Source organism: Aptenodytes patagonicus, chromosome 5 (genome assembly GCF_965638725.1).
Source record: "Aptenodytes patagonicus chromosome 5, bAptPat1.pri.cur, whole genome shotgun sequence".
Lineage (NCBI taxonomy): Eukaryota > Metazoa > Chordata > Aves > Sphenisciformes > Spheniscidae > Aptenodytes > Aptenodytes patagonicus.
This window is the reverse complement of record NC_134953.1, coordinates 36,963,094-36,990,143: the sequence shown is the minus strand read 5'-3', so window position 1 is coordinate 36,990,143 and position 27,050 is coordinate 36,963,094. Positions and strand designations below refer to the sequence as shown.

Here is a 27,050-nt window from a genome sequence, read left to right as displayed (position 1 = left end):
AGTGTTTAAAGGTCAGCTGTACCAAGCAGAGGCTGAGAGATTCAAGAAGAGAAGTGGAGACGATGATGAAGTGAACTTTGTGTTCTTCATCCCTTCTCTCAGTACACGCATATGTCATATTCTCTGTAGTTTGATCTAATAACACTGACTTCAGACCTACTACTCTGGTACATAAACTTGAGGGTTTAGCCTATTGCCTAATTCTTGCCCTTGTGTTTTTCAGTTTTGACTGTATTCCAATATGACAATGCTGGCTTCTAGGAATTAGGATTTCTAAGGTTGAATCTGTTACGAACAATGGACAGTAACAGACAGCACATATATTTAAGTGCATCAGTGTTGTAACGTGTTGATATAGAACAGCAAAGGCATGCAGGACATACAGACTGGTGTTAAAAAACAAGTTTGCCAGTTAATATAAAGATTTCCAGTGGAGGAAATCTAGCACATCTATGTTCATCTAGGTTCAACAAGGACAAGTGCCGGGTCCTGCACTTCGGCCACAACAACCCCATGCAGCGCTACAGGCTTGGGGAAGAGTGGCTGGAAAGCTGCCCAGCAGAGAAGGACCTGGGGGTGTTGGTCGACAGCCGGCTGAACATGAGCCGGCAGTGTGCCCAGGTGGCCAAGAAGGCCAATGGCATCCTGGCCTGTATCAGAAATAGTGTGGCCAGTAGGAGTAGGGAAGTGATCGTGCCCCTGTACTCGGCACTGGTGAGGCCGCACCTCGAATACTGTGTTCAGTTTTGGGCCCCTCACTACAAGAAGGACGTTGAGGTGCTGGAGCGTGTCCAGAGAAGGGCAACGAGGCTGGTGAGGGGTCTGGAGAACAAGTCTTATGAGGAGCGGCTGAGGGAACTGGGACTGTTCAGCCTGGAGAAAAGGAGGCTGAGGGGAGACCTCATCGCTCTCTACAACTACCTGAAAGGAGGTTGTAGCGAGGTGGGTGTTGGTCTTTTCTCCGAAGTAACAAGCGATAGGACGAGAGGAAATGGCCTCAAGTTGCGGCAGGGGAGGTTTAGATTGGATGTGAGGAAAAATTTCTTTACTGAAAGAGTGGTGAAACATTGGAACAGGCTGCCCAGGGAAGTGGTGGAGTCCCCATCCCTGGAGGTATTTAAAAGACGTGTAGATGAGGCGCTTAGGGACATGGTTTAGTGGGCATGGTGGTGTTGGGTCGACGGTTGGACTCGATGATCTTAGAGGTCTTTTCCAACCTCAATGATTCTATGATTCTATGATTCTATGATTCTATTGAAGGTGAATTCTCCTTAAGAAATCATTCTTTTTAAATGAAGTTAAAAGATGTAAAGGAGAAAAAAGCTTGAGTTATAAAAAGATAGAGAGAGAAATAAATTTTTTTGTCACTTTCTAGTTGAACAAGATACAAGATGCATAGGAACAAACTATACAAATACTGACAGAATCTTAATTTACTTTATGAAAAAAAAATTATTAAGATCTTGAATAAAATAACTTGCTGGTTCTTGTTACTTCAGCTACTTCTAAAACTAGCTTTTAAAAAGATGAGACTGATGTCCTGAATGTGTTGGGAGAACTTTGCTTCACAGCTTATAATTTGGGTCCAGGCAGTCTTTGCTTAATGTAGGGCTCCTGGCCCCTTACCTGGGAAGGTTATCTCTCTCTCTGGATAGCAGAACACAACAATAAAGATAAGGGAAATTCATTTAAACCGCCTTTGCTGGAGAGTTCATAGCTTTTTGCCACTTTAACATGATCAGACTACTGTGTGTGGAATGACTGCAGTCTGGGATTTGCAACCTTTATTTTTTTAAATGTAAGTATAAAGATTTTTTTGGTTTGTTGGTTTAGAGCCTTTCCTATTTACGTAAGAGCTGGACCCAGAAAATGTGTTTGAACTAATGTGAGCCAAACTCATGGAATTGCTCATTCGTCACGGAAATTAAATTCTTCAAAGGTAGCATTTATTTCATTTGTGTTTCAGTAGCACTCTGGAGACTCCAAGAAATATCTGGGTCCCTAGATTTGGGAAAACAGATGAGACAGATAAACTGTAGAAGGAGACAGAAAGGGAAAATGAATCTGTCATGTGGATCAATGACAGAGCCTGGAATAAAACAGAGATAAGTGAATTTAGCTAACTCAAAATCAGCCACCATTAAACTTAGTTAAGAATGTCCATGTAAGGGTTTATCTGAATTAACTCCTTCTATTTAGAAAACCATTAATTGGTGCAATTTCTATAAAGAAATTGAGGTTTGAGATATACATAGATATAAAAATTATTTTTCATTCAATGCTATTACAATTACAATGCCATTTCAGCAAACAAGATGGAAGAACTTACATATGGTACAAATGAAATGTTTTCAGGGTTAAACATATTAATCAAAATGTTTGCAAAACCCAGCACAGTGGAAACAATAGTAACTATTTGGTAATCAAAATGAAGCTATATTGACAATAACTTAAGAAGCATGCTACAAGAAAACTCTTCCTTTCTCTCAAGCGAAACACAGGGCCACTGGCTCTTGAACTAAAGCTTTCTACATCTGCCTCTTATGGAAGACAGCTCTGCCAAAAGTCAGTTTCAACACAGAATCTGCAACTTAATAGTGATAAGTTGCTTTTCATTTTCTATACAAACAGTAAATATTTCTCTTCAAGTACAATGGGAAAATTCTCACTAATTCAATCTGGTTTATTGACATATATATAAACAATGATAGCTCTTATTTGCCACTTTGTCTGATTTTGTATGTATTTTGCTACATCTTTCTACGTCAAATTTTAAATATCCTGACCCAGAAAATTGGGTTCTGAGAGCAACTCACCATAGCTCTGAAAGATGTAGGCAAAAAAACCCTAAAAAAAATCATCTCGCTCTTGTGCTTTCCTGAGTCTAGTCTACAACAACCAACCTTCAAGCAGCCTGTGACAGCTATTATTTTAACCTCTGAACATCCAGCAAGAGGACTACATTCCTTCACGTTTCTTTTCTTTTACTCGGAGCTAAGGATCATGGGAAGAAAACTACCTGAATTCTGAAAACCAACAAAAACCCCCAGATTTCCCATCCAAAGTAACACTTACATAGTTTCCTGGCAGATAGCAACTTAATCTAAAATAGAATTTAACAGTCCATTAATGAATTTTGCTTTACGTATTAAAGTACGGCACATACAAAGTAGTGTCAACTGGAAGATTCTGATTTCTTTCTACCACCTTCAAAAACAATAGGGAATTGAGTATTCTCAGCACTGCATCCATTTCTATGGGTTTTCATCCCAGACTGGTAAACACTAAATAAAAATAACATGTTAATGCTTCATTTTACTAGTTCTTCAGTCTTGATTTTACTGAGCTAATGAAAAACAAAACTACTTCTGACAATGCAAAACTCCACAACAACTGCATGTGTAGACATCAAACTGACAGATTACTGGAACGTCTTTATTAACTTTCAGGATATCAGAAGAGAGCAGAATCTTTTATCATTCTTCTTAGGAGCATAATCAGAAGACAAGAAACATGAATCCTGTTATGGAGAAGTTTTTAGTTTCAGACAGTTCAATGCTAAGGAATTTCATCCCGAGACATAAGATCCAAGTCTAGGGCTTGTCATTTTTTTGCTGGCACTTTTGTTGTTACTATTCTTCTTTAAGCCATAATATACTTTCAGTGGTATCATCATATAATCATATCTGTGTCAAAATAGCCATTAAAGACCCTAAGTTGAAGAGTATATCATCATCCCTATTTTTGCATTACAGTTTTACTTCTATTAGTCATGTACATAAACATACACAGCAGTTGTTACTAGGATGCAGGATCCTGTTGTACGATACGATCTGTGGACACAGAACTTCAGTGTGGTTTTCAGCTTGAAAGAGCATATATCTAAGCATGAAGCAGTTAGCATATAGAGATATGCATGCAGAATATTGGTCAGCATTTTGGGAATAAAATGTACCTGTCAGCAGACTAGGAGGACATTGCTTGTAAATAAGATGAGCCCTTTAAACATGATCAATATTTACGAATGGGAAGTGGATTTTCATTACATTGCCATACTAATTTCTAGAATCAGTCTATCCTTGGCAAATTAACTCCCCTCTCGTATCACACATTTTTATTTTTTTTCCTCTTATTTAGCTAGTTAACACAATGCTTTGTTTTTGAGAGGAAAACCACCTTCAGTTTGCTAATTTCTATGCATGCTCAGTTTGTGTGATTCAGAATTCCCGTTCAGCACTCCCCTGTTTTTGTCTGACTTTTTCACTTTCAAGAGAGACCAGTGTGCAGCCTGCCTATTCAGGCAGGGCTTAGTTAATGGCACATCCATGAGATCTGGGCAGCGAAGGTTTCTTTCTTGTAGGTTCTTCATTGCTGCAGTTCAGCTAAATCCAAAGATCTTAGTGGATCCATTTTAGCAATCCAACCGCTGACTTCACTAATTTTAGCAAATCTGTGATTAGATAGGTCTATAGCAAGCAATACCAATCTAACTACAAAACCAAAAAATACAATTCCTCATTTTACTTACAGATAATTTTTTTCTGCAACTTTTTAAAAAATCAAACCTTTAATGTCTGAAACACAAATTTAATGCCAGTAAGCCCAAGAGTTAGGTCTAAACCCCTGCTTTCCCATTTCAGCGAGAATTCATTTCTGTGCTGAAGGCTCCGAGAGTCCTTCAGCAAACTGACCTGCTTGTCAAGATGATGTGACAGTTGTCAATAAACTGCATAGACAGCCTTACTAGGTACAGCCTACAAACCCCCTGTTGTCAGGTGTTGCTCTGGTTGGTTGGTTGGTTGCAGATAGCATGAAAAAAGGGAAGCCTAAAGATAGTATTGGTATTTGTGGGGGGTGTGTGGAATTATTTCTAAAATGAAAGGCAGCACAGGAAAAATGCAGAAATGCTTTAAATGCAAAAATGCTTTAAATTCTAATAGAAGAAGCCTGGCAACAGTAATTGAGAGGTGGCAGGCAGATGGAAGGGGGCCTTTAAAGACAGATAACTTCTTCTTGATGTATTGGAGCTGGTAGATGGATGCTTAATGGAGAGCTAATATGGTCAAAATAGTGAATTAAGAAAATTAATTCAATAAAATTAGCTTAAAGTCAAGCATGTACTTCCAAGTGTATGTAAACTTTAAGACTTTTAGAACGTTGCTACTGTGGGCCTCACAGAGTTCCAGCATCTTGCAGCAAGTCCTGAATTCATAATGTGAGAATTTTTGCACCTTTATGTAATTAATCAAACAAGGCCCAACTTTCCTATTACTGATTGAGCTTCAGGTGATAAATGGTGACTTTTGCATTAATCCTCTTAATCACAGCCTTTACTGCATAAGTGTGAAGCAAGGGAACAAAAGATAAACAACCCAAAGATTTATCAGACTTTCTGAGGGGCATATTTCATCAGCTAGAAATGTCAGCCACCTAGTATGGTGAGGCAGGGGATACTGTAAGTTATGTGAGCTCCAAAAGGGAAATTGTCTTGGTTCAACATAGACTCCTCATCATAATACACCTGGTTAACATTTTTGCTGATAGGGTAAAGACAAGTGCAGTGGCAGTGACTTTTTTTTTATATTATTGCAGAAACCAGATTTAGAAGTTTCTCAGAATATTAGAAATTGTGATAATTGTGATTCCATCTTATGTCCCATAGTCTCATAGTTTTGATAGTACTGATCTGTAATGAGCCACCTATTACAGAATAATTCTGAAGGTGCTAAAAAAGGCACACGTCATCAAAATGTTAATATCAGTTTACTAAGCTTGTGCTTATAAAATACCAAATATCTCTGTGAGTGTGTGTACTTGTTAGGGTTTGTTGGTTTGTTGTTTTTTTTTTTTTTTCCCTTGGAACATGGATGCTGTGATATCTGGTGAAGAAGGAGGTTTATTCCTGTCGGTGGAGGTGCTGAATATTCTTTATTCTACATGAACTTCTATGCAAATTGTCAGAAGTGCATCTATTAGAGGCTGTTATCCTTCTGTCAAATGATCTGGCCTCTATTGGGTCAAATTGGCCAATGGGATCTCAAGTTCTTGAGGACAGAGAAACATATCTATATGTATAACGTGTGTGTGTGTATATATGCATGTATGCATAGAGAATAGGTGTGCATTAATTTAACCTCTTTTGGAAATTCTAGCCTAAAACACGAGGTTTTGTTGTAAGTTGTTATTCCACAGGCTAAGAGAACTCAAGAGGTATATGCATGACAGGGAGGTCATTGGAGACAGCCAACATGGCTTCACAAAGGGCACAGCATGCCTGACTAATCTGGTGGCCTTCTACGATGGAGTGACTGTGTTGGTGAATAAGGGAAGAGCAACAGATGTCATCTGTCTTGACTTCTGTAAGGCGTTTGACACTGTCCCATACAATATCGTTGTTGCTAAATTGGAGACATAAGAGTTTGATGGAGGGACTATTTGATGGATAGGAATTGGCTGGATGGCTGCATCCAAAGAGTTGCAGTCAACAGCTTAGTGTCCAAATGGAGATCAGTAACGAGGTGTCCTTCAGGGGTCTGTATTGGGACCAGTACTGTTCAGAATCTTTATTAATGACATTGACAGTGGGATTGAGTGCACCCTCAGCAAGTCTGTGGAGGACACCAAGCTGATGCAGTTGATATGCTTGAGGGAGGGGATGTCACCCAGATGGACCTTGACAGGCTTGAGGAGTGGGCCCATGTGAACTTCATGAAGTTCAACAAGGCCAAGGGCAAGGTCCTGCACCTGGGTTGGGACAATCACCAGTACCAGTACAGACTGGAGGATGAATTGATTGAGAGCAGCCCTATGGAAAAGGACTTGGAAAAATTAGATATGAGCCTGCAATGTGCACTTGCAGCCCAGAAGGCCAATTTTATCTTGGGTTGCATAAAAAGAAGCGTGGCCAGCAGGTCGAGGGAGGTGATTCTCCCCCTCTACTCAGGGGTTTCCTGAGCCAGGGAACCCACAGGGGAGTGCAGAGACCCGCCAGGAGCTGGCAGCTCTCACGAGGGCAGGTGACGAGGCATGGGTGGGGCCAGGAGTAACGGCAGCAGATTTAAATGCGGTGTAACCGCCACCAACTGTCACTCGCAGAGGCGATCAGCTCCGGTGCAGGCGCGTCCCGCAGCGGAGCGGTGGATGGTGGTGTACAGGGGGGTTTCCTGCACCGGGGGACCCACAGGGGAGTGCAGAGACCCGCCGGGAGCCGGCAGCTCTCACGAGGGCAGGTGACGAGGCATGGGCGGGGACAGGAGTAGTGGCTGCCACCCCCCACTCCCACTAAAGGCAGCCCCAGGGAGCGCTGCCACCAGGAGCGCTGCCAACAGGATGGGCAAACGGCATGGTGTGGCAGCAAGGGTGTGGTGCAGCAGTTTGCGTGGCAGTTTGCGAGGGAGGGCACCTCTTGGAAGGAGAGGCATTCCACGGGCTGAGTAGGGGACTTGGCGTACACATAACCCAGCAGCTGTGCACAGGTCAAGGGCACTCATCCCACCCGACCCTCAAAGCAGAATGGTGGGCACTCCTCTGCGGGTAAAGGCCGCGGCTCCAGCTGGGGGGTCTGCACCATCTACCCCAGAGGCAGCCCATGCCTCCATGCAGACGGAACTGCTGAAGGGAGAGGCTGCAGTGCAGACCTCAGGCTGCAGGGAGTGCCTAGACCTCTCTCCTGGGGCAGGGACAGGTGGCAGATCTGCCTGCAAAAGGCGTGCCCAGGTCAAGGATGTCCTGCAGCAGGGGGCTGAGCTGCGGGAGGCGGTGAGAAGGCTGCGTAACATCAGGGAGGCAGAGAAGGAGCTAGATAGCTGGTTCCAAGTGCAGTCTGCAGCGGACCTGCAGCCCACGGCCAAACAGCCAGAAACTCCCCCACCGGCACATGCAGAAGGGAGTGGGGGGGCCAATAATGAATAATGAAGAATGGACGGTTGCAAAGGCAAGGACCAGCAGGAGGAAGAGACCTCTCCTGAAGCCTGAGGTGCCCTTGTAGAACCGCTTCACTGCTCTGCAGGCTGAAGAGGAAAGTCCTGTCACACCAGGAGAAGCGCTGGAGCTGAGTAATGCAGCCCGATCTGCCCCCGTATAACAACCAGCACAACTAAGAAAAGGTAGTAGGCGACTCTCTTCTGAGGGGTATGGAGGCACCCATTTGCCGACCAGACGCACTCTCTAGAGAAGGTGTGCTGCTTACCAGGGGCTCGCATCAGGGATGCCACCGAGAGGCTGCCAAGCCTCGTACCATCCACTGACTATTATCCGCTGCTGCTGTTTCACGTGGGCACCAGTGACACAGCCAGGAGCAGTCTGAGGACTATCAAGAAGGACTACAGGGCCCTGGGAGTGGCGGTAAGGGACTCAGGAGCGCAGGTAGTTTTTTCATCAATCCTGCCGGTCAAAGGGAAGGGGTTTGAAAGGGCCAATCGAATCTGGCAAGTCAACAAATGGTTACGGGACTGGTGCCACAGCCAGGGGTTCGGCTACTTAGACCATGGGACTTGCTTTGAGAAACCTGGTCTACTGGGGGCTGACGGGGTCCATCTGTCAGAGAAGGGGAAGAGCATCTTCAGTCATAGGTTTGCCAAGCTGGTGAAGAGGGCTTTAAACTAGAGATGCTGAGGGAGGGGAACCTCAATCCATCCCAATCCTACCAGTTTGATGCAAAGACCAGCAATAGATGCCCAGAGCCTGGAGAAGGAACACAGGTCAGCAGGAGAGCGCCTGAAGAGCAGCACAAAGGAAATCCAGCCAGTAAGACAGTTTCATCGGGGGCCCAACTTAAATGCCTCTATGCAAATGCACGTAGCATGGCCACAAAAATGATTGGGGGGATGGAACACCTGTCCCATGAGGAAAGACTGAGAAAGTTGGGGTTGTTCAGCCTGCAGAAGAGAAGGCTCTGGGGAGGCCTTATTGCAGCCTTTCAGTACTTAAAGGCGGCTTATAAGAAAGACGGAGGTGTGTTTTTTTTTTTTACTGGGGCCTGTAGTGATAGGACAAGGGGTAACAGTTTTAAACTGAAAGAGCGTAGATTGAGGTTAGATACAAGGAAGAAATTTTTTACAATGAGGGTGGTGAGGCAATGGAAGAGGTTTCCCAGAGAAGTTGTGGATGTCCCATTCTTGGAAGTGTTCGAGGCCAGGTTGGATGGGGCTTTGAGCAACCTGATCTAGTGGAAGATGCCCCTGCCTTTCCAACCCAAAGCATTCTATGATTTTAAGAGTATTTTCTAGAGGATCAGGCAACGTGTTTGTTTGCTCAATTTAATCACTTCTCTAGGAATCTTTCTGGGTATTTTACCACTGTGTTGTGGCTTAATCTCAGTCGGCAACTGAGCACCACACAGCTGCTCGCTCACTCCCCCTCTCCCCAGTAGGATGGGGGAGAGAATCGGAAGAGTAAAAGTGAGAAAACTTGTGTGTTGAGATAAAAACAGTTTAATAATTAAAATAAAATCAAATCATCATAATAATAATAGTAATAATAATAATAAGAATATATAAAGCAAGTGATGCACAATGCAATTGCTCACCACCTGCCGACCGATGCCCAGCCAGTCCCTGAGCAGCGGCCCCCCCGGCCAGCTTTCCCCAGTTTATATACTGAGCATGACATTACATGGTATGGAATATCCCTTTGGCCAGTTTGGGTCAGCTGTCCTGGCTGTGCCCCCTCCCAGCTTCTTGTGCACCTCCAGCCTTCTCAGTCGGTAGAGCATGGGAAGCTGAAAAGTCCTTGACTAGTGTAAGCACCACTTAGCAACAACTAAAACATCGGTGTGTTATCAACATTATTCTCATCCTAAATCCAAAACACAGCACTGTACCAGCTACTAGGAAGAAAATTAACTCTATCCCAGCTGAAACCAGGACACACTGCCAAATGGCTTTTGTACTAGCATTTTTTCCCCCACTGCCAGGGTGATGCTTTTTACAAGCCCATACTTAATAACATGAGTTCTTGAATACATTGAAATAACTGAGAAGCGTTCTTGTTCTGAAATGCAGTTTGTGCACAATACTTAGAGAAGCTATCTAATATCTTGTATTTGAGGCAAGAAAACAAAAAGTAGGACAAATCCTTTCATAATACAGACTTAATATCATAAATAGAATTAAAAGAATAGTGGCTGAACTCTCCTAAAAAAAAAAAAAGGCAAGGAACTAATCAAGAAAACATAGTATGGGAAGTCATGGACTAGAATTTCTGATCACAAGGGGAAGGCAAGTGATCTTTGTTTAACAGGGAAGTTGGATGTTTTTGTTTTTGACAACTTGGTTGAGACAAAAGGCACATACTGTTAGGTATTTCCCTTTGGTGTAATTCATTCTCTGCAGAAGCTCTTTAAAAGAAACTGAACAACAAACTCAAGCAATATGCAATAATGTCAACATAGTTACTTTCAAGGAGATCACATTTCTCACATTTTAACATCATTTTATTAAACTGCTTTTTAATAACTATTAGCCTAATATTCAAAATACTGAATTCATGACAAATTTCTAAAACTTTCTTCTTCTGAAAAACATGGGCTGGTCTTGCCGGACACAAGGAACCTCCTTGCTATACTAAGTAGGATGGAATTAAAGTATCAAGGCGTGTTTTCTCTTAATGAACTGTCCTCAGTCACAACGCTGTCAGCTCTCTTTTACTCAACTGGCCCAGTGAAGTAGTAGCCATATCCCATGTACTTTTGTGATGGGAAGTTCAGATCATCATTCTGAGTTTTAGCTTAATTAACATGTACCCTGTCAGCCCTTTATTAGGAATCATTTATATGTTATAATTCTAGACTTCCTTGCACAGAGATTTGTTTCCTTTGAAACATATTAGTAACCCCCACATCTCTTACTCTGTTGTTGTTGGACAGATGTCTACTGTGCGTTAGGATTGTTTCTCATCTGTGCATCGCTTTACAGTGATTAACAGTAAATTCATTTACCCTTTTTCAAGGACCGGGTACTGTAAACAAGATACAGTCTCCATAGGAGCTTTGTCAGTGAATTTAGTAGGATCACAATCCTACACTTTGAATTCTATCCACATGCTTAAGGGTGAGCCCACACGATGCCTCAGACTGCATCGCAATCTGCAGGTTGGAAATCTGGATGGTTTTATATGTAAGTTTTGGTTGCAAAGCTTATAAACTGTTTTAAATGTTTTCCTTTGTTATCAGTTTTACCTTTCCTAGACCAGAGATCACATTGCAAAAATGAGTCAAGGATTTCTTCTAAAATGTTTTATGATCCTTTAAACTCAATTAACATGAAATAAAGACTACCACTGACACAGAAACATTTTGTTAGTACATTTATTCCATATAAACTACAGTAGCTAGGAGACTATCTCCAGCTCCGCTGCAATTGGAATTCGCTGTCTATAGATGGCTTTCACAGTAGCTGCAGGAATACAGCTCATGACGCCATTCACAAAGAGAAGAAAAACTAATAAACCTGAGAAAAATTACTTAGATATTCATTTAAGGGATAAAGGAAGGGTAAAAATGAATGAGAGGATTAATTATATTTTTACAAGATATTTGAAATGTAGCCTACAGTGAATGCATAAGAATATATTGTAATGCAGTAATGACATAATGTAATACATAAGAATATACTATGTGCCTGTGGCACAGATTAGATTTTTACCACTGGAGCGGTACAACATTTATTTTGCTTTACAGACAACTTAAGTTATCTAGTATACATACACGTATGTACTTCATTATGAGTGATTTATGGATTGTTTTATAGCCACTGCAAATACAATTGGCTTGAGCATTTCATAAAAAGCTTCCTCAGCATGTTTACAGCTTTACATTTCAATTTAAAGTTTCAATTCATTTCAGTATGGAGACTTTTTTGAATAGCGTTAGCACATACCCAGTCCTCATGCCTGTCCTGGTTAGTTAATATTCAGTGAGAAGAAAAAAAAAAACCATTGGCACTAGGAAATCACGGTGTTTAAAGTGTCTTTTCACGAAGCTACTCTTTCAATAAAAAGGCTCTTTTAAGCTTTCCAGGCATGGGCTCTTCTGCCCCGGCTGTCGGTGTCGCAAGAGCCCAATCGGGCCGGGCCGGGCGCTGCCGCGCTCTGTACTGCGACCCCTCGTTTCCCGGCGGGGGAGCAACACCTCCGCCCTCAGCCACACACTGGGCCGCCCACCCGCCCTTTCCCGCCACCACGGCTTGGGTGGGGGACGGCTGGCTGCTGAGGCCCGGCCGCCCATCCCTTAGACTCGGTCCAATTTCAGCGCTGCTGACCGAGGACACGCTTAGGATGCAGTCACCAGATCACCCTGGCACAGAACAAGCTGGGGAGCAACTGTGTGTAATAGGGCGGAGGGTGCGCCGCTCCCCTCCCGCCAGGCCGGCCAGGGCCTTCGCAGCTGCCAGCTCGCCCCTCTGCTCGCCGGCAGCGCCCCACCCCCATCCTTCTGGAAGGTTCTGCGGTCACCCTGTGGTTGTCGTGTGGCAGAGCCCTCAGCGGTGGCTGGGTGAGTTGTGGTGGGTCCTGCCCAGCGGGAGCGGTGGGTTTCGTTGCACATTTCTCTGTCGAGCTTTTAACGTAGATTACCAAGCGCACGTTTTCGTCTTCTGGAAAGAGAATTCCGCCGTTCCTGGACGAGGCTTTTCTAAGTGCCAAGCTGCCTGGTGCTGAGGAGAAAACTGTGCGGGCAGGCAGTGCCCGGCCCAGAGCATGCAGGGCAATTCAGGCCGCTAAAAACTAGTAATATCTGTGTTTTTTCTTCCTTACCAAGTCATCGGTGTTAAGAAGTGGTGCTTCCATTTTGCAAGAAGTAAGCTCAATGGCCTTGTCATTTTAAGGCCTAATTTTGTGCGGCATAAAATCTAAAATACTAATCCGTGAGGCAACAATAGGAAACAATGTTAGGAAGTACCTTTTTTTCTGGGTTGCCAAATTTTCAGTTCTTTGAGTCAGAATGTTTGGCTTTTTTTGAGATGAAGGAGTGCATTTAAGCAATAATGAGCTTTTGGGAGCACTTGTGTGAGCAGCTGCTCACCAGTGGAACTGAGGGATATACAGTCCAGCTTAGAGTAGTATTTTGATCAGTATTTGTACTCAATTATTATGTGTTATGCTTAAAGCTCTTTGGTGATAGAGTGGTAAAGTAGTCCTCCTCTGGATACTATTTTTTCAAGTCCTGTTCAGTGGAAGCAGGACAAGAAAAGACTAAAGGTCTTTATAATAACACTGGAAACATTAAGGTATAGTGTATCCTGTGTAACTCTGTGAAATGAATGCATTTTTAGTTTATGGTAGATAGAAATTTATGCATCTGTGTTCTGTGATTGTTTCCTGTCTTGAATGAGGCTATATGAAAGGCTGTACCTTGCTTTCTGGTAACCGTTACGGTAGTCTTCTCTGAGTTACTCTCCTTTATTTTAATTCCAGGAAACAGCAGTTGTCAACATTTCAACTGTTGGAAAGCTTGGGGCGGGGGGGAAGGGTCATCCAATTAATTGTAAAGTGTAAAACCAAAAATTTTTCTGAAAATACTTTTTTTTTCCTATGTGCAAACATGCTGTGAGGGTTGCACACCATTTAGTGCTGAATTGGTCCTATCCTGTTCCAAAGGTTGGAGAAGGATTCCAAGAATACTGAAAGAGAGACTTAATTCATGACAAGTTCTGGAATGGGACTTTTTTTCTTTCTGAAAAAACAATATTTGAAAAGCATTCTTTAAACACATCTGATGTGTTTATTTGTGTGAGGTAGGAGGAGCTGGTGGTTGTGCATCACATAAGGTGCCTTAGACACTGACCTGCTTGCTTCAGTGAATTTCATCCTCTTTTAAACTGGGAGGTGGACCTTGTACTTGCTCAGGGAAGGCTTTCAAAGTGCTAGAATTCAGATATTGCCACAAGCTGAATCTTGAAAAAGCTGGATGACACTTTTTTCTTTTTTTTTTTTCCTTTTTTTTCTTCCTTTTTTTTTTTTCTTTGTTTTGGGAGGGAAGGAGGACCTCCGACTACACTTTGCATGGATATCAGGAAATTACTTCTATGATAAAGCATTTTTTTCGCTTTTGAAGAGAAGTCTTCTCAGGATTGACAATAAGAATGCCTAAAGTTTCAGGTTAATCCTTCCTGTCATGCAGTATGTAAAGATACCTAGCTTTACACTATTTCCCATTTTTGTTATATATTCATTCTATCTATGCTTTAATTTGGATTTTCATTATAGTACTAACCAATTTGTACCATTAATAATAAGTTAGCAAATACTGCCTTCATTGATACTCTGTTGTCCCTGTTTACTAACCATGTATGCTGGTATACATGGTTGAATGTTTATGTGTATTTATTTTGCAGTACTGATTTGGTTCAATTAAATATCTAGGGAGGAAAACTGTGTTTCTGGAAAGCCAGTGACACCTTTTGGTGCAAACCTTAACCAAAGTCAGTGATAGTATTTGGGATTTTCACAAGTGAAGTGAAATTAGAATCTTGTCCTATGCATTGGTATGTTTTAGTACTCCTTTGGTTATTGCTAGTATCATTGAACTTCTGTTCAGTAGTTTGCAGGGAAATACAAAGTTGCTGCACTGATTTCAGGATTAAGGATGTAAGGTAGTCTTTTTGCTCTTAGCTCTGTGAACAAAAGGACAACCCATCACCATGAAATTTTGGTGGTTGTCTCAAGAAGAGATTACTCCTCTCAAGAAGAGATTTACTTTTCTAAGAGAAATTGGACATGCTGAATTCTATAGTAATTCTTAGAGGATAAACAGTTTCACTGTTTTTGAATTTGTCACATGCAATTTGCAATACAGTACTGTGTCCTGCAGAAAATAAAGTATTAATGGTGGATGTGTGAAAATTAATATCAAAATTTCTGTGGCTGATGTGAGCTACTTTATTTCTGGTAATACGACAAATTGTATTATTGAGTAAGCGTATGCTTGTATCTCCCTGTCTTGTTTCCTTTCAACTATGCAGAAGAAAGTGTTCTTTTATTGCTGAAGAGTTCATTTATGCTTCTAGCTAATGTGCATTAACATTCTGCATGTCAAACTTTATTCAGCTGTAGCTGACCCTCAATGTGTTATTGTTGACTCTTCTATTATTCTCATCCTAGATTTGATTGTAAGTGCTCAAGCACCACACAAATCTATAATTCTGTAGCACAAGTTGATAATAATGGTAGTTGGGAATGAACTAGAATGTAGATTAACTGCTTCTTAGTGCAAAAAATACGTGTTCCAGAAACCTGTACTCCTATACACTTTCTATATTGCCAAAGCAAGTGGTCAATATTAATGTTAGATATAAAATGAATTGCGATACTTTCTGTGGAGGCAAAAGTTCTGTGAAGGGCTGATCCTGAGATGAATTAAATTCTGAAGGTATGTTTTGTTGCACTGATCTTTCATTTTCGTTGATTATCTGTGGATTTGTTGGTGGGTTCCCCTTGCCTCTTATGTCATGATTTTTTGGTAACTATTTGTGATACAGTATTTATTACATTTCTGAGTGGTGGTTTTTCGTAACTTTTCAGAGGTGAATTCTGTTTTTCATGTATTGTCAAATTAATTAATTTATGCTTAGTATGATTGACCTTTTATTTATAAAAATCTAAATCTGCAGCATGTATAACCAATCCAGGTGTTGCATCAGAACAATGTGCTTAAAGCATAGCCGGTTTTGTAAATGGATAAATACCTAATTTTTGTAGGGGACTGCTTCTATTTTGAACTCTTTTAAGAACTGTTACAGGAATTGTGGTTTTGTTTTTCATTCAAAAACAATAATTTAATGTTTTATTTGTCAGGTGTCCTACTTCTTCAAGGAATTGAAAACACTTACATTGAAATGAAAGAATTTCTGGCATTGTAACTAAGTGATTACACTGCTGGAAAGAAGTCTGTTTCCTCTCCAGCTCCGCTAATATTTATTAAGTGCTATGTGAGAGCTGTGTGGTTTCATTTAGTTAGCATACTGAGTCTCCTTAGCTGACGCTGATTTAAATAATAGAGGGTGTATACATCTTGGAGGAAATACACTGCATCTCCTGGGATTGATTTCCATCTCAGTTAACCAGTCAGAGGCAAAGAGGTGAAGATTTTTATTCTGACAACAGGAAGAGTCTAAGATTTTGTGGCTAGGGAAAACAAGGGTAACCCGAGTATGCTTGGGTATTTGTATGACAGAACCATATGTTATTTAACAGAAAAATCCTTAAAACAAGAGTAATGGATATTGTTTTGTAGAATATTTGAATAATGAGTAATAAGAAAATAAATGAGTATATATTCATGCATATGTTTGGATCTTTCCTTTGTTTTATAGAGGAAAAGGGCCTGAAATCTTGAGTATTCTAGTGGTAGTTTATTATATGTGTTGTATTTGCCTCTTTATTATTTAGGTGCGGGGAATAGAGGGTTTCGTGCAGGGAGGAAAGGAAAAAAGAAATGTTCATGCAGAAGGAAAGAGGTATTTGGAAAGTTTACACTGAAACACCTAAGAGGATACAAAAAGATCAGTTGATGGGGGGGAACAGGCAAAATATTGCCTCTCGTAAGATGGTATTTTATTTAAAAACTGGAAAATATATGGGATATTTGGAATTTGAGATGTTGTATTTGTTTTGAGAACTGGTTGATCCACCTTGATCCTTACTGGCTTTTGCTGGTGACAATCTGTTCAAAAGCACTTCATTGTGTGTGGTGCCCAGTTCCCTCAAGGACTGTATATTCTGGCAGTGAGTTTTGATCACTCCTCCTCTTAGATATTTTAAGGAATTGGCTAATTCTGTGCATGACTGATGGCCTCTTTCTTTTGCTCCATGGTTAACTGCTATCTTATTTGCCATGTTTGTTGTCCGGCTGAGATAAGGAAAATCAGAAGGTTGGTTATTGGTTACATGATTATAGAATTGGATAGTCACTTTCTCCTTTTGAAAACCATGCTTTCTTCTGGTTTAATGTAACATACAGCAGCTCTGTCTACTGCTAAATAAATTTTTGTCTTCATACTGGCATTTTTTTCTGTCTGCATGAAGAAAGAGGTAGGGACAAAGCAGTAAAACAATTGGGTTTTAGTCATTTCTTCGCTTGTCCTATTCTCCTTTTCAGGTAGTTTTCTTTATATTTCTGTACTCGTGTCATACTGCTGGAAAGCCCCCTGTTGCTAACATTTCAGCAAACGGTGCTAAGGGAGAGGTTTCATAAAGTAGTTTACAGTTAGATCTTTCACCTGCTGTTATGTTTGGGCTCATGGAAGGACCTTTCTTCAGATATCAAAGGCGACTTTGTGGTTATTCCAGTAGATTAAGTCTGGTGCTGGTGTGGATGGCACATTTTTTGAGAAACTGTCAGTGAGACACAGGTCACGCCTATAGACAGTTTGTATTTAGTGGACTCTTCAGCTAACTTGGATTGCCAGAGCACAAATGTAATCCAAATACAATCTCTTTTCTTTGGTTGTAACCAGGGCTCTGCACACTGAGGTCTAGAGAGGAAATCCTTAACTTAGTTCTTCAGCTGTCTTTACTGTGACCCAAAGCAGTGAGAGAAGGCTTAATGGGGCTCTGCATCAAGCCTGACACCTTTATTGAAAAGGAAATTATTTCTGAAATGTTACTGTGCAGAATTCTCCCTTACATATGTGCAGTCTTTGCCTCAGAGTATTGTGTTTAATTTATTTTCTATTTTTATTTTGGTTGAGGCCCAGTTTATCAAAACAATCTCCTAAATTAACTTGTTTGAGATAAGACTTTTCTGAGCACATGGAACTTGAAATAAACCGGTTGCAGTGGGTTGTTCCAGATTTATGTTGGTTAAAAAAACCCAAAACAGTCTAGTCCATTGGTATTAAAATACCCTTTATTAATTAATTACAGAAGTAAAATCTTTAGCATGCTTAACAAATAACATTACAGGAGACATTTAAAGTTACGTAATACTCCGAGGAGTTTCTTCATGTTAACAAGGTAGTTGGTTACAGTTGAACAGGAGCAGTGATAAGCCTCTGGTGTACAACGTAGAGCTAATTTTGTCGAATCAGTAGTGATTATGGCATTAATGGAGTACTATGTAATTCAGTTCTGCAGAAAATGGAAGAGATAAGAGACATACAAAATTAAGAGAAGTGCAAAAGGAACGCAAAGATGAGTGAAGAGGCTTGCGGATATGTAGTGCTCCACAGTAGTTAAATTAGCAGATTCAAGAATCTTTCTGGAAGAGTAGAAGGTGAAAAGCTAAAAGAGACAGGGAAAGCAACATAGTATATGTTAAATGTATTTTTGAGTATAGTTTCTAACTTTAGTCCCACAAAAGTAAAAACTAATAAAAATTAAAGTAATAGTGTAACTTCTGACCTGAAGTATCCTAAAGCATGTTATAAACAATGCAAAAATAACATATAAACTCTGTCAGCAGCTTATAAATAGCTCAGTATTACTGTTTGACTTGATCCGGAAAGAAATTAAGTTTCACGGTAGAAAATGGGTTGGAAAACAAGCAACATTGTGATATTACTTTATTGCACGCTGGAGGTAAGTTTTCAGTCCACGGGAATATGTTTTTTCACTCTAAACAAATACTCTAGTCAATGTAAGTTTTATTAAGCTCATAAAAATGCACATAATAATCATAAATGCATATAAAAATGCAGCAACGACTAGAAGATGTACATACATCAATGTAGCCTTTTCCTTAAAAAAGTATAGAGTCATTATTTGTTGTTGACCTTTCTAGTTTTTCCATGGTATTTCTTTGTATGAACAGTCATTTTCTTCAAAAGCGTTTTTAAGGCTTCATGAATAAAGCTAGCTAAGAACACGTAATAAACTTGTAGAAGATAGTTAAGTATACCACAAAATTAGAAGCAAAGAATATCTAAGTACCTTTTTTCATTTATAGTTGGAGGAGAGCAGACTAACAGTTAAAATCAATTAATGCACATGTTTTCAGATAAAAGCTTTTCCAGTTGTGCTCTCTCCTAGATATACATGCATGCTCCGTGTAATGTGTAAGTCAGTGAGAGGAATATGATTAGTTGATTTTTTTTTTTTTTAAACTGATTGCATAGCATACACAGGTCTTACTCTTCACAATTTCTAGCCTGAAAAGTTGGTGGCTCACCAAATTCTAAAAAGAGGAACCCCCTTTCCCCAATAAAGAAAGGCAAACCCTCAGTCAATAGTAAAAATAAAAACACAAGTTAAAGTGCCTGTAAGAAGCTTGTTTAATAACTTCAGGTATATAAAAGAAATGTGCATTGGCATGTTTTGTGTACAGATGATGGGCATCAAATAATCCAGTCTTTGGTGCCTTCATAATCTAAAAATCCAACAGGCTAATGGAGTATTTTATCTATTGTCAGTGCTGCACTTATCTGCTTAGTTTAAAGTCTTCCTCTTCCCGCTGCACCTTAATTAGTGTATTAATTATGTTGCTAAAACTCATCATGGATGGTTTGTTCACTGTTCTTCATGTTTTCAAGGAAGAGCTGTGTAACTGCTTCGTAGTATCTTGGAAATGTTTGGAGAGAATGATTACAAATAGACGCGTTGCATTGAGTAGTACAAGCTGAACAAAAAATGCTTTTTCACATGGTAAAAAAAAAAAAAAGTTGAAAAATTTCTGATGGCTTTTTCTTTTAAAGTTCTGTTGGAGCTGATTTCAATCAGACCAAAGCTTTGTCTTTGTCCTGACAAACTTTGCTCTTCAGAAAGAGAATGATTTGCTGACTGAGAGGAATCATTGGCTCTTCATTTTGCAATTTTATTTATTTTTGATGTTGCAGTGTACTTGGGCTTGAAGTCCCTTTAAGGGAAGCTAGTGACTCTCGAAGAATACAAAAGAAATGTGATGTATTTGTGTAGCTTATATAGCTTAGGCGAGAGACTGTAGCATGATAAAGGATTTTTGCTCTTTGAGAAACCTTCCAAGATGTGCATGATACTTTCAGGAAGGTAAGGTGATAGGTCTTCTCTGAGCTAGGGCTTGATTTTCTTATGGGTTATAGGCATTTGTGTTGATGAAACAGCTTGTCATCCTTATTAGCAACATTACAGCTTCAAAAGAGACTTCAGGTTCTCAAATGCTCTGCCCTATGCTTGGAAAAATTACACACAAACACACACCCCCACACCCCATTTGACTCTTTCCATTTGATTTATGTGGATTATTGTGTTTTGGATTTGTGTTAAGGAGATCTCTTCAGGAGCTGGTGAGGAAAATACTAACAGGGAGTGCACTGATGGTTCATACCATGCTAATGACTTACTGGAATCTGGATTGTCTTTTGGGTGGAATAGCTACTAGTCTAATCACCTACTGAGATTGACAGAGAACCCTTGTACTTATGCATAAGCTACATGTAGAAAAGTGGTGCCACTTAAATGCCAGGAGAAGAAAATTCTACCCATTTTCTAATGGAAACAAAAGATTTGCTAATGTCAATCAAAATGAAAGGCAAAGGACTAAATTCATTGTTGGTGTAGCACTGTAGTATGAATTCCAAATACCCAGCAGAAATGTGACACAATAAATGTATTTATTCTAAAGTAGCCAAATACTACTTTCTTTAACTTTATTGATTTTTAAAAGACATCTAATGTCAATAATAGACCTCTGTTTGTTTGTCATCGTAAAGTGGCTTAACATAATTTCCTAGTGCTTATATCCTTAGTTTTCTGCTCGTGCTTTGAGAATACTATTATGAATTGGGCCATCACCAAGGAATACTTAGAGCTGAAGAATTGGGAGGGGAAGCATAAGATCAGAAACAGTTTTTCCTCTCTCTATATATATTAAAAAACCCATGGCTGTTGACTTCAAATAAAAGAGAATACTTATGGATTAAGAGATCCTTCCCAACCTGAGCATGTTTTGTCAGAGAAGAGCCATGCTTTTTGATCCTTCTAATCTTCAACGTGATCTGGTAACATATGCATCATATGTCCCCAGCTGCTGATAAGCTACATAGAGCTATTGGCACAGATTGGTTTAGAGTTCATTCTCGTATTTTGAGCAGGGGGTTGGACTAGATGACCTCTGGAAAGCTTTTCCAACCTAAATTATTATTCTGTGATTCTGTGACACAATTTATGTCAAGGACTGGATTTGTAGTGAGATGTTTCAGCCAGTGCAACTGTGAAACAGGATAAAAAATTGTTTTAAGCTGTCTCTGTATCTGCCTTGCACATCAAGGCAGGGACAAAACATTTATTGCTTACAGCAGAGAACTCAATCTTAAAACTGTTAGTACTGATAAACAGGAGCTACGTATTGCATGTTTGCAGTGGATCCCAAGAAATTAAAAGTAAAGTTTTTCTGGGAATGCTGAAGTTAAATTGGAAAACCTGAGGAATCTTACAGCAAAGAGAAAAAGCTGCTGAGAGTTTATTTCGTCCTGGTGGAATGGCTTGTATTGCCTTTTTTTTTAACCTTTGAAATGTTACTGCTTTAGGCATTGAGGAGCTCTTTAAGAAATAGATCAATAATATTTGCACTGAGCCCTGTAAAGTGCTGCTTTTTATATATGATGGTATATTAATGCAGTGTGAATGAATGCAGCGTTACATTTGCGATACACAAGAAGCCCAGTAACTGGGGCAAAGAAATTAAAATATTCAAACCAACGTGAATTTGTTGTTGCAACTGATACTGAAAAACCCTGATCTTCAATCCAAAGAAAAATAACTGGGTTTTTTGGAGGGGAGGGAATAGTGTCTTTTAGAGTTGTATTATGATGGTACCAAAACATCTGTAGGTAACTTACAGCTGAAGAGTCAGGAGGGGAAGCGTAGGATCAAAAACAATTTTTCTCAAATATTACGTTAAAAAACCCATGACAGTTTACTTCAAATAAAAGAGAATACAGCTTGAGTGCATCTATGAAAATTGGATTTCTTCAGTCTTAACCTTTATTTTTTATGTGGACAAGATAACACATCACACAGGTGGGGAACCAGTGAGTTGTATTGGAATACCGGAGATAGGTTCATAAAATATTTCTATGTAGGCACAGGCGTACATAGAAGGCCATGCATTCTAGCCCTTATCTTCTTCGGAAAGTGTCTTTATTAGTCTCTTCTGAATTTTGGATAGGAAAAGTAATTAATTTGGCTATGCACTGACTAATTCCTTGTAATTGTTTACATCAATTAAGAATAATAAACGCTGTTGGTAATAGATCATCATTGAACTATTGTTCTTTCTTAAAAATAGCGTCCTAATATGTTGATAAATGAAGATTTGCTTTTATTTTGCAGCAGCTGGACTGTAGAACTTGTTGCATGAGTTTTGAATAATTACAAATTAACTATGCATATCTATGTTTATATCTATGTTGGTATTTGCAGCACTACAGAGGTCTATTTCTCAGGCAGTTCTTGATCTACATTAACATTGTAGTGATATATATGTAGTACAGCTACTTCAGTGAAGGCTATGAAGACTAACAAATCTGTAGGAGTTTACGTAAGGACGTTATATGACTTCCGTAGGATGGAAAGATCTACTGGGTCCCAGTATCCCAACCCCTCTTGTGCCTTTGTCAAGCCTGTCTGTAACAGCCTGTTGATGTTGAATTGCAGTGAGCTGAAGTGAGTGCTCTTTTTCCTTCATCTCTTCAAACTTGTTGAACTGTGGAGCATCATGGAAGAGCTTTTTTCCTTTAAAGGAAGCTGTATCTCCATGGTGTATAGTAAAATAAAACAGAAGATAGACTTGTTCTTTCACAGATTTGAAGTTTCCTTATACGTTTTCAGTGTAAGTTGCACTAATATGACTATTTCAGTAGAAAATTGTACCACTAATTAAGTAATGATCTGTGGATAGCTCAGGGCATAAATCATTCTGTATTTCATTACAACAAATCAAGGCAGATGTTATTTGATCTTTAAGGTTTGAAGGGCTCTGAAAAATTAACAGGCATGATCACAAGCAGTCCAGCTGAAGCCTTAGGATCTTACTTTGAAATTTCCTGATGTTATCTAAACACCACTCTGCAGCTATTATGTGCTGGGGAGAGGTCATGAGATTTCTCGTTACTGTAACCTCTTTCCACAGCTCCTTTTTTTTTCCCCCCCTGTGTTTCCTTGCTCAAATATGTTCTTTGACAAATCAATTTCCCCAAATAATGAAGGCTTTCTAGCAGAGATGTTTTTTGGCAAGTTTGAGAGTCTGGGGATGAATACTTGCTTACAAAACTGTTTGTTTGTTTGTTTAAGGTTGCTAATCTTGCTTGTTCATTGTCAACAAATGAAGATGGAATGAAAATTGTCCAAATGGCAGCTAATCACATAGAGACTTTGTGCCCACAGGTATGACTTTTTCAATTAATTCCCATTACAGCGCACTGAGCATACACTGTATTTTTGTCACACAACATAGATGTTTAGTCATGCTCCTTCAGTCTAAATTCACATTCCAGTTGCACAGCTTAGTGTAGTAAATGGAGACCAAATGATAAATCAAGGACAAATACTCAGTTAATTTGTTTATTTTTTCCTAGTGGTTAACATAGGGATTGTTAATAGTCTGTATTGATTGGGAGTTTTAAAAAGCTATAAAAATTGCAATTGAAGAAACATGCTGCTCTGTTTCTAAAATTAAACCTGATTGAATGAACAGTGTAACATGATAGGCAAATTGGGAGTATTTTTACTCTTAGAAAGCAATACATATTTTGACCTTTAACTTGAAATAATATTACCACTTGATTTGGTTTTTGTGTATGTAAATGTTAAAGTATGAATTCTTCTGATTATCACCAATGCAAAAGCTTGAGCTTTTGTCTTAAGCAAATGAATAAAAAACAGCACAGCTACAGATAAATTTTTGGTACTTACTGTCTTATAAAAAGTGTATTCACTCTGTATTTGTCACGTTCAGAATTACAGAGATACAAAAACTTCTGCAGCTATATCTGTTTAAAGCAAAGATTTTACTCACGTGAATCTGATCTGAGTGTTTCAGCCTTGAGGCTGCTTAATTTCAAGATCACTAGTTCTTTGAAGAACACTATAGTTTATGCAGTGGCCTAAATATTCTTAATGTTTTGTGTGTTTGAGTGCTAAATGTAGTTGAAATAGAAGGTGAAGAGCAAATAATAGTAATAGGTTCAGTTACAAGCTTGAGAAGTCCATTTTATGCCTGTTGAGTAAATGCAAGTACTTGGGGAAAAAAGAAACTTCTATCAAGGAAATGTGATATTCCGAAAATATCACAGATCGGTGTTTTCTCTTCACTTTCAATGTCTATTTTTATAACTTTTACAGTTCTGTGTTTCACATCCCACTCTATTTGATTTAATGTGTTACTGGTTTTGTAAGAAGATTGCTGGCTTGTAAGAAGAGTTCATGAATAGCTTCTTCCAGCTTCTTTGTTTCTCCAGTGTACCTTTATAATACATTAATATGCATCCAGATGTAGCTTTTTAATTGAAAACCTTCACTTTCAGTATTACATCTGATACCAGAAACTCCTAAAATCTAATTTTGACTAAAATACTGATTTTCTCCACAGCCATTTAAGTTATAAGGGTTTTAATTTCCTATAGTAAAATGGAAGTTTCTTGTTTGTTTTTTCTTCCCTTTTTTTTAAGCTCGAGGTAGACCGGGGTGAATTAGTTGATGATTATAGATCTGTCTAAACAGAGAATGTGGTATGCACATGATAAGATTATATTACTATTAATGGTGTGTTCATTGTGCAGGATTTGCTACTTTCTCAGATAAGGACCATTCCCTGCGAAAGCAGTTGGCATTTTACCTAAGTAAGAAATAGCAGAATAAGGCTCCTGCATTTTTCAGTAAATCAGATTATGCCATATCATTTAAAAATCCTCCACAGAGAAAATAATTATCTCTTAGATCCCTGCAGGGCATATCAATTAGAGTTTGGAATGGGGAAATTTGCATGTAGAACTCCCCAGCGTTCTTAAATCTTTAAAGTAAAACCTGGGATTTTTACATGCTCTGAAAAATACATTTCTCGAAGGGAACCACGTGGTTTGGATTGAAATCTGAAATGGTTGATTTAAAACAGACACCACCCCCCCCCCAAACCCACACCCCAAGCCCCCCAAACATATGAACCAAAAAACCAGCAACGAAAACAACACCTACAGAAAACACCTCGGAGTCTTGGGAGTTCTGCAGATTTGACCAGCAAAACTTCCCATGTAGCACTGGGGAAAAGGCAGATACAGAATTGGCAAACTCTGGAGGAAAGCCTTTTAATTTTTAGAATTCATAGACATGCTTATGTTATATTAATTATACTGTACAGTAGTTAAAATGTAGAGGGTTGATTCTGAACTCTGACCATATTTTTTTCTCAAGTGAAATTATTAGCAAATATTTTGACTGTTAAATAAATGAAATAAGCTAGGCATGTAGGTTAGAGCTGATCTGAAACACATGCCTGTTGTTCCTGAAATTTCATGAATACTTCATGAGAAATGAATTTTAAGATTATTTAATGTTAAATGAATAATAATTAATAGAATAAAGAAATAAAGAGCTGCTAGCATATGTTTTGTTGAAGGAGGAATTATTTCTGTTCATGTTACTAGCTTTTGGTTGGGAGAATTTTCTTGAGTGTTGTCAGGTAGGTAAAATCTACAGTGTCACTTGTTCTGTGTAGGAGTCCATGTTACTTTCCTGGTGTGCAAACAAAATCATGATCTCATCAAATGCATGAGAAAGAAAGAAGAGGAAAAGAACCTGCAAAAGCAAACAAACTTCTGTTTTTGAACAGCAAGGATATAAATCTGTAGAGCTGTTTTGCTAATACAGATCTTGGGTTTGTTCCCCTTATGCTTCAGTTTAGTGGCTTGTTTGAAGAAGTCTCTGGTTCTTCTAATAGTTAGTCCTCTGGAATAAGCAAAGATACCTGATAGAGGGTAAACATGTCAATATAGAGATGGAAAAAATATCCTAAATGTAGGAAACCAGAGATTAGCAGACAAGGATCTGGCTTCTCTGTCTAAATTCTTGATCAGTTCTTACATTTTTACGGGCTAATCGGCTTTCAGGTGGTTCAGCAAGTACATCCGGCACACCAGCCCAACAAGAGGAACAACAAGGGAGAAAAGACCCAGAAAAACCCGTGTGTTTGTGTAGAAGGAAGATCTAGCCTGTTATTTGACCTGGCTTCTGTGTTAATACTGGGTCCTCTTTCCTTACCTCCCTTCAGGTAGGCCTCTGGTTTTGCTGGGTTGGCGAGCTCTGCTGAGGGATAAGCTTGAGGAATAAGGATGTCTTCTGCAACAGGCTCTGAAGGAGGGAGGAGGTGAGAAGGAAGCCATTGATCAGATCTTGGATGGAGTTGAAGGCCTTAGATATGTGACTTAACCTGGGATAAGGATAGGGTGTTGGGGGAGAGCAGGGAAGCAAGATTGAACAGTAGCCGAGGTAGGCGAAGGTGTGCTTGTTCTCTCTGAAACTCATGTTTTTCAGAAGCACGCAGTGGAGGTGCTGTGGTGCACGTAATGAGAGAGAATGACATTTTCCTCCCTGAGTGAATGGAAGCTGGGGAGTGCCAAGAGCAATAATGCAAACAGATCCTGAGCTGATATTTTTGAGGAAAAGAATGACCTTGAGCCTAAAGCTGGAACAGATGTTTCAAAGTGGAGATCAGAAGTGGCTAGTCTCAAGGCAGCAGCTGGGAAGAGCTTCGGCATGTCAAAGGGCTCTGGCTAGAGCCTTCTTATTAGCATAATGATCCCTGGAGAGTTTTCATAGAATCATAGAATCATAGAATCATAGAATCATTGAGGTTGGAAAAGACCTCTAAGATCATCGAGTCCAACCGTCAACCCAACACCACCATGCCCACTAAACCATGTCCCTAAGCGACTCATCTACACGTCTTTTAAATACCTCCAGGGATGGGGACTCAACCACTTCCCTGGGCAGCCTCTTCCAATGTTTAACCACTCTTTCAGGAAAGAAATTTTTCCTTACATCGAATCTAAACCTCCCCTGCCGCAACTTGAGGCCATTTCCTCTCGTCCTATCGCTTGTTACTTCGGAGAAAAGACCAACACCCACCTCGCTACAACCTCCTTTCAGGT

At 39.7% G+C, this 27,050-nt stretch overlaps 1 protein-coding gene across 6 annotated transcripts in view; it reads left to right on the top strand.

Annotated features, from left to right (window-relative positions):
* The window catches only part of CTNNA3 (catenin alpha 3), a 582,319-nt gene that overhangs the window by 345,435 nt on the left and 209,834 nt on the right, over nt 1-27,050 (top strand). For all 6 annotated transcript variants that reach the window (XM_076339356.1, XM_076339363.1, XM_076339358.1 and 3 more), the window contains one exon: nt 23,200-23,292. In XM_076339356.1, coding sequence (XP_076195471.1) covers nt 23,200-23,292 — 93 coding nt within the window. The remainder of the gene's footprint in view (nt 1-23,199; nt 23,293-27,050) is intronic.